The 12,601-nt window shown below is 48.4% G+C and overlaps 1 protein-coding gene across 2 annotated transcripts in view; it reads left to right on the top strand.

Annotated features, from left to right (window-relative positions):
- Positions 1–11,842: 11,842 nt before the first annotated feature.
- hdgfl3 (HDGF like 3) overlaps positions 11,843–12,601 on the top strand; it is a 13,658-nt gene continuing 12,899 nt past the window's right edge. The window contains exon 1 of one of the 2 annotated variants that reach the window (XM_079621001.1): positions 11,843–12,185. In XM_079621001.1, coding sequence (XP_079477127.1) covers positions 12,102–12,185 — 84 coding nt within the window. In that variant the 5' untranslated portion in view covers positions 11,843–12,101. The other variant, XM_079621002.1, reaches the window with a different exon arrangement.

The following is a 12,601-nucleotide window of genomic DNA, read 5'->3' as shown; positions in this document are numbered from 1 at the left end:
ACACACTCTCTCTCTCTCTCTCTCTCACACACACACAGGCCCTCTCTCTCTCACACACACACACACACTCTCTCTCTCTCTCTCTCTCTCTCTCACACACACACACACACACACACCCACACATACACACACACACACCAGCTTACTGGTGGAGAGGAGACAGAGAGATATGCGTGGATGATTATTGGGCTGTGATGAACAGAGGCTGCTGGGTAATGTGGGACGCCGGGGTTACACCCCTACTCTTCCCAAAGATTTTTTGTGACCACAGAGAGTCAGGACCTCGGTTTAACGTCTCATCCGAAGGACGGATGAAGATGATGATGATGATGATGGCCAGAGCCTGTATTCTAGCACACGAGCCCCCGGTGTGGGAAATAAGCGCCTGTCATGTGCCGAGCCGTTCCAGGGCTTCATGGCAACTGGTATTTACTGGTCGTCTGCCTCATTTCCCACAATGCAGTCTGGCTGTTGCGAGCGCTGAGGGCTGAGGCTGCCGGCACGGCAAAACAATCTGAGGAAAAAAACATGACAAACATTTAGATCATTTATTGTGTGTGTCGTTCCCTGCGGTGACTCCGGGGTTTTCATCAGCGAAGACTCACTGCACACGAAGCGCAAGCACACTCGCAGACGAACAACGCCTGCACGCTTTTAAAGGCTTCGAGAATATGATACATCTCATTTTATATGAGAAACACATAAACCACTTGTCTTTCATCATCAGCTGTGACGGCCTCATCGACACGGCAGCATCGCTCCACACCGGCGGGACTCTGATCTACAGCCACATGAACGGGGTAATGCTCTGATCCAGTCTGACCTCTGACCTGCAATGCTGCCCGGATCATAATCACACACAGACGTTCGTTGGCCAGAGGAGACCGGAGTCTGGTTTCTCACACGGTGTTTTCTCCATTCTGTCCCTGATGGAGTTCTGGTTCCTGCCGCTGTCGCCTTGGCTTTGGCTTGCTTAGTTGGGGACATTTAATATTCAATATTACTGATCCGCCTCACTTCAGGTGGACGATGACGATGACGCAATATTCTTCTAAACAAACTTTGTTGTATTATTTTCCTGTTATCACTGTGAAGCTGCTTCGATACACTCTGTATTGTAAAAAGCGCTATATAAATAAAGCTGACCTGACTTGAAATCCTTTTTGTCAAGATGATAAATAAAAGAGAAATGTACTTGTTTTAACAAGCACTGGAAAGATTTTTACAATAAATGTATGAATAAACAATTAATGCAAAATACATATGTGCTCCTTTGGATTCATATAATAATATGTTAATATGTCAAATAAATTGACAAATTAATCTATTTTGCTTTTGTTCCAGTCACATTGATTTATTATTGGGTTTTCATCACCATCTAGTGGAGAACTGAAGAATCACAGTTCCAGTTGCAGAAGGACCGTCTTTACAAACTAACCCTGTAAAGCTAGTCAGTCTTACACACACTGATCAGCTCAAGTCAAGTCAAGTCATCTTCATTTATACAGCGCTTTTAACAGTGTAGACTGTTTCAAAGCTGCTTTACAGAGATAAACGGATACTTTAAGGTAACAGATTGTTTTGTCTTTATAGCGGTTCTTGAATAAAGATATTTTCCAGCTAAAGTTAGTTTTGATTAATTCTCTTCCGTCGAAAGGATCATTAGTTATTAAATTAAGGGCAGCTAAGACGACAGCGTTCTCTCTACACACACTTTACACTGAACCTGTGAGAAACACTGATGCTCACGTGCGCATCAAGAATTAATTATATAGTTATGTGCGTTTGAATATATGTGCGCATGTTTGTAATTCTCTACTAACCAAGCCTAAACAAACTACTTGTCTTAAATTTTGATATTTTAATACATGCTTTATCTGTAGAGTGTCTAGTCGGCACTTCAGCACTGCGTTGTCATCGGGTCCAGGCGAAGGTCCTTCCTCAGATATGGAGTGTGTGTGTGTGTGTGTGTGTCTGTGTGTGTGTGAGAGAGTGTGTGTCCAGGCGAAGGTCCTTCCTCAGATCTGGATCCGGCAGGCTGCGGGAAAACCTCGGGATAAACAAAGACACTAATATTAGCGTAGATGCCGTTCTTCTTATGATGTAACGAGTACATCAGGATTTAAGGGAAGTGTTCCCAGTTCCGGCTGACCTGATCTATGCAGCCTAACATTGAGTTATAGAAGTCTATAATGTGTTATGTGAATGCTAGGCCGAAGAGATGTGTTTTTAGTCTAGATTTGAACTGACAGAGTGTGTCAGATCATCATCCTCGTTAGCACAGATCAGATCATCATCCTCATTAGCACAGATCAGATCATCATCCTCATTAGCACAGATCAGATCATCATCCTCATTAGCACAGATCAGATCATCATCCTCATTAGCACAGATCAGATCATCATCCTCGTTAGCACAGATCAGATCATCATCCTCATTAGCACAGATCAGATCATCATCCTCATTAGCACAGTTTAGATCATCATCCTCATTAGCACAGATCAGATCATCATCCTCATTAGCACAGTTTAGATCATCATCCTCATTAGCACAGTTTAGATCATCATCCTCATTAGCACAGATCAGATCATCATCCTCATTAGCACAGTTTAGATCATCATCCTCATTAGCACAGATCAGATCATCATCCTCGTTAGCACAGATCAGATCATCATCCTCGTTAGCACAGATCAGATCATCATCCTCATTAGCACAGATCAGATCATCATCCTCATTAGCACAGATCAGATCATCATCCTCGTTAGCACAGATCAGATCATCATCCTCGTTAGCACAGATCAGATCATCATCCTCGTTAGCACAGATCAGATCATCATCCTCATTAGCACAGATCAGATCATCATCCTCATTAGCACAGATCAGATCATCATCCTCATTAGCACAGATCAGATCATCATCCTCATTAGCACAGATCAGATCATCATCATCCTCATTAGCACAGATCAGATCATCATCCTCATTAGCACATATCAGATCATCATCCTCGTTAGCACAGATCAGATCATCATCCTCGTTAGCACATATCAGATCATCATCCTCGTTAGCACAGATCAGATCATCATCCTCGTTAGCACAGATCAGATCATCATCCTCATTAGCACAGATCAGATCATCATCCTCATTAGCACAGATCAGATCATCATCCTCATTAGCACAGATCAGATCATCATCCTCGTTAGCACAGATCAGATCATCATCCTCATTAGCACAGATCAGATCATCATCCTCATTAGCACAGATCAGATCATCATCCTCATTAGCACAGATCAGATCATCATCCTCATTAGCACAGATCAGATCATCATCATCCTCATTAGCACAGATCAGATCATCATCCTCATTAGCACATATCAGATCATCATCCTCGTTAGCACAGATCAGATCATCATCCTCGTTAGCACATATCAGATCATCATCCTCGTTAGCACAGATCAGATCATCATCCTCGTTAGCACAGATCAGATCATCATCCTCATTAGCACAGATCAGATCATCATCCTCATTAGCACAGATCAGATCATCATCCTCATTAGCACAGATCAGATTATCATCCTTGTTAGCACAGATCAGATCATCATCCTCATTAGCACAGATCAGATCATCATCCTCATTAGCACAGATCAGATCATCATCCTCGTTAGCACAGATCAGATCATCATCATCCTCATTAGCACAGATCAGATCATCATCCTCGTTAGCACAGATCAGATCATCATCCTCGTTAGCACAGATCAGATCATCATCCTCGTTAGCACAGATCAGATCATCATCCTCATTAGCACAGATCAGATCATCATCCTCATTAGCACAGTCTGCGGCGTGATGGAGTCGGTCAGTCTGCGGCGTGATGGAGTCGGTCAGTCTGTGGCGTGGAGTCGGTCAGTCTGTGGCGTGATGGAGTCGGTCAGTCTGCGGCGTGATGGAGTCGGTCAGTCTGCGGCGTGATGGAGTCGGTCAGTCTGTGGCGTGATGGAGTCGGTCAGTCTGCGGCGTGATGGAGTCGGTCAGTCTGTGGTGTGATGGAGTCGGTCAGTCTGTGGCGTGGAGTCGGTCAGTCTGTGGCGTGATGGAGTCGGTCAGTCTGTGGCGTGATGGAGTCGGTCAGTCTGCGGCGTGATGGAGTCGGTCAGTCTGTGGCGTGATGGAGTCGGTCAGTCTGTGGGGTGATGGAGTCGGTCAGTCTGTGGCGTGATGGAGTCGGTCAGTCTGTGGCGTGATGGAGTCGGTCAGTCTGCGGCGTGATGGAGTCGGTCAGTCTGTGGCGTGATGGAGTCGGTCAGTCTGCGGCGTGATGGAGTCGGTCAGTCTGTGGTGTGATGGAGTCGGTCAGTCTGTGGCGTGATGGAGTCGGTCAGTCTGTGGCGTGATGGAGTCGGTCAGTCTGTGGCGTGATGGAGTCGGTCAGTCTGTGGCGTGATGGAGTCGGTCAGTCTGTGGCGTGATGGAGTCGGTCAGTCTGTGGCGTGATGGAGTCGGTCAGTCTGTGGCGTGATGGAGTCGGTCAGTCTGTGGCGTGATGGAGTCGGTCAGTCTGTGGCGTGATGGAGTCGGTCAGTCTGTGGCGTGATGGAGTCGGTCAGTCTGCGGCGTGATGGAGTCGGTCAGTCTGTGGCGTGATGGAGTCGGTCAGTCTGTGGCGTGATGGAGTCGGTCAGTCTGTGGCGTGATGGAGTCGGTCAGTCTGTGGCGTGGAGTCGGTCAGTCTGTGGCGTGATGGAGTCGGTCAGTCTGCGGCGTGATGGAGTCGGTCAGTCTGTGGCGTGATGGAGTCGGTCAGTCTGCGGCGTGATGGAGTCGGTCAGTCTGCGGCGTGATGGAGTCGGTCAGTCTGCGGCGTGATGGAGTCGGTCAGTCTGTGGCGTGATGGAGTCGGTCAGTCTGTGGCGTGATGGAGTCGGTCAGTCTGGGGCGTGATGGAGTCGGTCAGTCTGCGGCGTGATGGAGTCGGTCAGTCTGCGGCGTGATGGAGTCGGTCAGTCTGTGGCGTGATGGAGTCGGTCAGTCTGTGGCGTGATGGAGTCGGTCAGTCTGTGGCGTGATGGAGTCGGTCAGTCTGTGGCGTGATGGAGTCGGTCAGTCTGTGGCGTGATGGAGTCGGTCAGTCTGCGGCGTAATGGAGTCGGTCAGTCTGTGGCGTGATGGAGTCGGTCAGTCTGCGGCGTGATGGAGTCGGTCAGTCTGTGGCGTGATGGAGTCGGTCAGTCTGTGGCGTGATGGAGTCGGTCAGTCTGTGGCGTGATGGAGTCGGTCAGTCTGTGGCGTGATGGAGTCGGTCAGTCTGCGGCGTGATGGAGTCGGTCAGTCTGCGGCGTGATGGAGTCGGTCAGTCTGCGGCGTGATGGAGTCGGTCAGTCTGTGGCGTGATGGAGTCGGTCAGTCTGTGGCGTGATGGAGTCGGTCAGTCTGGGGCGTGATGGAGTCGGTCAGTCTGCGGCGTGGTGGAGTCGGTCAGTCTGTGGCGTGGTGGAGTCGGTCAGTCTGTGGCCTGATGGAGTCGGTCAGTCTGTGGCGTGATGGAGTCGGTCAGTCTGCGGCGTGATGGAGTCGGTCAGTCTGTGGCGTGATGGAGTCGGTCAGTCTGTGGCGTGATGGAGTCGGTCAGTCTGTGGCGTGATGGAGTCGGTCAGTCTGTGGCGTGATGGAGTCGGTCAGTCTGCGGCGTAATGGAGTCGGTCAGTCTGTGGCGTGATGGAGTCGGTCAGTCTGCGGCGTGATGGAGTCGGTCAGTCTGTGGCGTGATGGAGTCGGTCAGTCTGTGGCGTGATGGAGTCGGTCAGTCTGTGGCGTGATGGAGTCGGTCAGTCTGTGGCGTGATGGAGTCGGTCAGTCTGCGGCGTGATGGAGTCGGTCAGTCTGCGGCGTGATGGAGTCGGTCAGTCTGCGGCGTGATGGAGTCGGTCAGTCTGTGGCGTGGTGGAGTCGGTCAGTCTGTGGCGTGGTGGAGTCGGTCAGTCTGTGGCCTGATGGAGTCGGTCAGTCTGTGGCGTGATGGAGTCGGTCAGTCTGTGGCGTGATGGAGTCGGTCAGTCTGTGGCGTGGAGTCGGTCAGTCTGTGGCGTGATGGAGTCGGTCAGTCTGTGGCGTGATGGAGTCGGTCAGTCTGTGGCGTGATGGAGTCGGTCAGTCTGCGGCGTGATGGAGTCGGTCAGTCTGCGGCGTGATGGAGTCGGTCAGTCTGTGGCGTGATGGAGTCGGTCAGTCTGTGGCGTGATGGAGTCGGTCAGTCTGCGGCGTGATGGAGTCGGTCAGTCTGTGGCCTGATGGAGTCGGTCAGTCTGTGGCGTGGAGTCGGTCAGTCTGTGGCGTGATGGAGTCGATCAGTCTGTGGCGTGATGGAGTCGGTCAGTCTGTGGCATGATGGAGTCGGTCAGTCTGTGGCGTGGAGTCGGTCAGTCTGTGGCGTGATGGAGTCGATCAGTCTGTGGCGTGATGGAGTCGGTCAGTCTGTGGCGTGATGGAGTCGGTCAGTCTGCGGCGTGATGGAGTCAGTCAGTCTGCGGCGTGATGGAGTCGGTCAGTCTGCGGCGTGATGGAGTCGGTCAGTCTGTGGCGTGATGGAGTCGGTCAGTCTGCGGCGTGATGGAGTCGGTCAGTCTGTGGCGTGATGGAGTCGGTCAGTCTGCGGCGTGATGGAGTCGGTCAGTCTGCGGCGTGATGGAGTCGGTCAGTCTGTGGCGTGATGGAGTCGGTCATTCTGCGGCGTGATGGAGTCGGTCAGTCTGCGGCGTGATGGAGTCGGTCAGTCTGTGGCGTGATGGAGTCGGTCAGTCTGTGGCGTGATGGAGTCGGTCTGTCTGTGGCGTGATGGAGTCGGTCAGTCTGTGGCGTGATGGAGTCGGTCAGTCTGTGGCGTGATGGAGTCGGTCAGTCTGCGGCGTGATGGAGTCGGTCAGTCTGTGGCGTGATGGAGTCGGTCAGTCTGTGGCGTGATGGAGTCGGTCAGTCTGCGGCGTGATGGAGTCGGTCAGTCTGTGGCGTGATGGAGTCGGTCAGTCTGTGGCGTGATGGAGTCGGTCAGTCTGCGGCGTGATGGAGTCGGTCAGTCTGTGGCGTGGAGTCGGTCAGTCTGTGGCGTGATGGAGTCGGTCAGTCTGCGGCGTGATGGAGTCGGTCAGTCTGTGGCGTGATGGAGTCGGTCAGTCTGCGGCGTGATGGAGTCGGTCAGTCTGTGGCGTGATGGAGTCGGTCAGTCTGTGGCGTGATGGAGTCGGTCAGTCTGTGGCGTGATGGAGTCGGTCAGTCTGTGGTGTGATGGAGTCGGTCAGTCTGTGGCGTGATGGAGTCGGTCAGTCTGTGGCGTGATGGAGTCGGTCAGTCTGTGGCGTGATGGAGTCGGTCAGTCTGCGGCGTGATGGAGTCGGTCAGTCTGCGGCGTGATGGAGTCGGTCAGTCTGTGGCGTGATGGAGTCGGTCATTCTGCGGCGTGATGGAGTCGGTCAGTCTGTGGCGTGATGGAGTCGGTCAGTCTGTGGCGTGATGGAGTCGGTCAGTCTGTGGCGTGATGGAGTCGGTCAGTCTGTGGCGTGATGGAGTCGGTCAGTCTGTGGTGTGATGGAGTCGGTCAGTCTGCGGCGTGGAGTCGGTCAGTCTGTGGCGTGATGGAGTCGGTCAGTCTGTGGCGTGGAGTCGGTCAGTCTGTGGCGTGATGGAGTCGGTCAGTCTGTGGCGTGATGGAGTCGGTCAGTCTGCGGCGTGATGGAGTCGGTCAGTCTGTGGCGTGATGGAGTCGGTCATTCTGCGGCGTGATGGAGTCGGTCAGTCTGTGGCGTGATGGAGTCGGTCATTCTGCGGCGTGATGGAGTCGGTCAGTCTGTGGTGTGATGGAGTCGGTCAGAAGAACCCAAACCTGGTTCAGTGACCATGGCATTACTGTGTGATCTCATGTAATATTCTCATTTTCTGGGAATTGGATTTTGTGGGTTTCATAAGCTGTAAGCCATAATCATCATAATTATAACAAATAAGGCTTGAAATATCTCACTTTGCATGTAATGAGTCTATATAATATATTAGTTTCACCTGTTAAGTTGAATTCTTGAAATAAATCAACTTTTTGATGATATTCTAATTATATGACCAGCACCTGTATATTCATCTGTTAATTATTAAATCATTATTTCTGCCATAATTATTAATAACCACCATTTTGCAGAAATAGTGTTTACAGAATAACGTTTAGGTGTTAAAATAATGGTCCTAGCTTCGCACTCATAGTTTAGATTAGAATACATCACATCCGATCGGCCGGTCGCAGAGGTTTGTAGTGTCCGAAACCATAGTGGACGACGTTATCAAGTGCACTCATTCAATCCCATAATGCACTGTGAGGGTCGTGCCGAATAGTCCCGAGTCTGACCAGTAGATGGAGCCACAGCTTATCATTCATTTCCAAACCACTGGTCCAATGTGGCTAATATCATACAGGTTTAATTGATGTTACATTTTTAATTAAGGTTTTTACATGCTAGTTTCCATGACAGAGTTCAAGATCAATCTTTTAATTACGACTTGAGCTGCCAGTTTGCTAAATTTCAAATGATGATTAAACAGCAAGAACAAAAGCTCATCTGAATTCACTCCTTCAAGGGGACTATATTAGTGGAGTACTGTAGGGAATAGTGAACGAGGCTGTAGGGGGCGATATCAGACACAACCTCAGATGTGATCAGGAGGTGTTCATGAAGAAGAAGAAGAAGAAGCATGTGTGTGTGTGTGTGTGTGTGTGTGTGTGTGTGTGTGTGTGTGAGAGAGAGTGCTGCCCTCTACAGGCGACACTTAGCACTGATATTCCCACTATAACCCTCACAGATGCAGAGACACAGACACGAGTGTTTATTACTGTGCTACTCATTAATGTTACAAAAAAAAAAAAAAATACTGTTGAAAATCCTCACATGAAGCAATAATGTTACACGGCTGATGCACAGTTGAGTTACCTAACACTTTTTTTGGCTGAACATTCAATATTTTTAAACAGATTTAATCTCCAACTTTCAGACATTGATGAACTGGGATTAGAGTAAAGCTGTTTTCTGTCATTTCTTGGTGGTCAACAGAAGTGAGCAGATACTTGAGCAAGTCCTCGTCGTCGGTTAGGAACCCGGGTGTGTGTGTGTGTGTGTCTGTGTGTGTGTGTGTGTGTGTGTGTGTGTGTGTGTGCGTGTGTGTGCGTGCGTGTGTGTGTGTGCGTGCGTGTGTTTGTGTGTGTGTGTGTGTGTAAGTGAGTGTGTGCGTGCGTGCGTGCGTGTGTTTGTGTGTGTGTGTGTGTGTGTAAGTGAGTGTGTGCGTGCGTGCGTGCGCGCGCGCGTGTGTGTGTGTGTGTATGTGTGTGTGTGTGTGTGTGTGTAAGTGAGTGTGTGCGTGCGTGCGTGCGTGCGTGCGTGCGTGCGTGTGTGTGTGTGTGTGTGTGTGTGTGTAAGTGAGTGTGTGCGTGCGTGCGTGTGTGTGTGTGTGGGCGTGTGTGTGTGTGTGCGTGTATGTGTGTGTGTATGTGTGTGTGTGTGTGTGTGTGTGTGTGTGCGTGCTCTTTGATACCAATCTTTCATTTGAATATATCTAAATTACGCCATATTCTCTCATTGACAAATGCGTAACAATTAGTTGATGCGTTCATGAGCTCAAGGCTAGATTATTGTAATGCTCTACTGGGTGGTTGCCCTGCACGCTTAATAAACAAACTACAGCTAGTTCAAAACGCAGCCGCTCGAGTTCTTACCAGAACCAGGAAGTATGACCATATTAGCCCCGTTCTGTCAACACTGCATTGGCTGCCTATTAAACATCGTATACATTTTAAAATATTGCTGATCACTTACAAAGCACTAAATGGTTAAGCTCCGCAGTACTTGAGCGAGCTCTCGTTCAGGCTTTCACTCGGTAAGGCTTTCACTCGGTCAGGCTTTCACTCGGTCACTAGTGGTAGATCCTTTTCCTATTTAGCACCAAAACTCTGGAACAGTCTTCCTACCATTGTCCGGGAAGCAGACACACTCTGTCAGTTCAAATCTAGATTAAAGACACATCTCTTCGGCCTAGCATTCACATAACACATTATAGACTTCTATAACTCAATGTTAGGCTGCATAGATCAGGTCAGCCGGAACTGGGAACACTTCCCTTAAATCCTGATGTACTCGTTACATCATAAGAAGAACGGCATCTACGCTAATATTAGTGTCTTGGTTTATCCCGAGGTTTTCCCGCAGCCTGCCGGATCCAGGCCGTATCCAGATCGCTGTGTGAGACACACTCTCACTCTCACACACACACACACACTCCAGATCTGATGAAGGACCAGCACCTGGACACACACACTCTCTCTCAAACACACACACACACACACACTCTCTCTCAAACACACACACACACACACACACACACACACTCTCTCTCAAACACACACACACACACACACACACACTCCATGTGTGTGTGTGTGTGTGTGTGTGTGTGTGTGTGTGTGTGTGTGTGTGTGTGTGTGTGTGTGTGTGTGTGTGTGTGTGTGTTTCCTCTGGAAATGGAGGCCAGAGATGTTCTTCATAAAACAGGGTGGAGAATGAAGACTTGCCAGACAAATTACCAGGAGAAAATATATAATGCATCAGTTTCAAGTTCAAAGTTTCAAAACAGCAACAACATAAAAAAAAAACACTGCAAAACAAATGCACTTATTTCAACTTGAAAAATTAAGTTCTGTTGGTGCTTTAAATTAAGTATCATCAAATTGGCTCTAAAAGTCATTAAAAACTTGAATTATATTAAAACTGACTTATATCAAGTTGAATCTCGTATTACTTATAAAACTAATTTTGTAAAACATCCTGTATGTTGCCATGAATTATTGATAATTTTTTACAGTAAATGAAAAAACACAATAAAATGGGTCTTCATTTTTCTATCAAGTATAAACATAATATGAATTTATGTTCAGAATTGTTTAAACATTGAGAAAATGTTTGTCCTTACCTTCACATGGCAGAGATAAACTCGAGTGTGTGGCTTCGGCTGAAGGACGCGTCGCTAGCCCTGGTTTCTCAGATCAGGATTTACACTTTAGGCTTTTAAAGTGATTTAAACTGATTGATATTTGCTTCAGCATTTTCAAATTCATCTCCACAAACACAAATCACTATTACAGGTTTTACAACTTTGTGTCATAAAATAAGATTGTGGACGGGACTAACAGTATCATGTTTAATGTTTCATTTTGACTAGCGTACATGATAAGGGAAATAAAGCATTTTTTCTCAGTTCTTCTCTGGCCAACGTACGTACAGTGTATGATTATGATTCAGGCAGCGTCAGAGGTCAGAGGTCAGATCGGGATCATCCTCCTGCTTGTGTTGATCAGGCTCTGGAGCCGAAGCTGGTCAGGGTCTGTGTGGAGGACCGGTCCGGTTCTAGGGATGATTTGAGCTTAATTCTGAGTATTTACTAAATTACTTTGCAGATTATGTCTGGACCGGCTTTAGTGTGTAATAACAACACAGATGAGCAGAATAAGCAGGAGTGTTACCGAGACGTTCTGTATTGTGTTCATGTGCTCAATCTGACCTTTAATGATTCACACACATTCACACACATTATCTCTCTTCATGTGACACAGTCACACAGATTCATAACATTTGTAAAAACTCCACAAATTATTAATCTTTTTTTTTTTTACATTCTAAGATGTAAATGTCCTGTTTGAAATCTATGAGTGTTGTTGGCATAAATATTGTTAATAGAATGACATTCTGTAAAGGAAAATGTATTGCTGTTCTGGTTCTACTTATTTTTCTTTCCCCATTAAAATATAAACTCAAACACGTGATGTGTCGGAAATAAAAATTAGTTCGCGTGTATACAACTGAATAAAATCCCATATAGGCTAAGTACGAAATATAACATTCCCTGAACATTACACGACGTGGAGGAAGAAGACGAGGGAAGAGGTGTTTCTCCAGGCCTTTCTCCTCTTTCATTATTTATTTCCTTATTAACTGCGATCAAAACATTGATGGTCGATCATCCGCCGCTGAGCTCGAGACCCGCGGATTATCGTGCAGTTTTTCGCTTCGGTGAGTGTGTGTGTCGCGATGGCTCGCCCACGGCCCCGGGAATATAAAGCTGGAGATCTGGTTTTCGCCAAGATGAAGGGATACCCGCACTGGCCGGCGAGGGTGAGTACGAGCTGTAGCCGAGCAGAGAGACGCGGAGGCCGGTTACTGGAGCTGGGAGAGACCGCTAAACACTCACACACACACCCGGGGGAGTAGAGAGACGCTGAGGCCGGTTACCGGATCTCAGAGAGACCGCTAAACACTCTCACACACACCCGGTTACTGGAGCTCAGAGGGGCCGCTAAACACTCAAACAGACCCGGAGATCCAGCGGTGTTATCTGAGGGGAAATGAGGGCAAAAACCGCGGGAAAGGGATCGAAATGCGTCAGTGAAAGCCTCCGACACGCGGATCATGAGTGTGAACGTGTTTTTGTCTGTAACGCTAGTGTGAAATGATTCGCTTGTTCTCGTCGTTTGGGGCTCTTGCGTTATTTCTGGCGTTTATGAAGTGTTTGTTTGAATCACGGAAAGGTT

Source organism: Phoxinus phoxinus (assembly GCF_949152265.1).
Source record: "Phoxinus phoxinus genome assembly, chromosome: 8".
Classification (NCBI taxonomy): Eukaryota; Metazoa; Chordata; class Actinopteri; order Cypriniformes; family Leuciscidae; genus Phoxinus; species Phoxinus phoxinus.
Note: the sequence above shows the minus strand (reverse complement) of the source record. Positions and strands in the feature narration are given on the sequence as shown.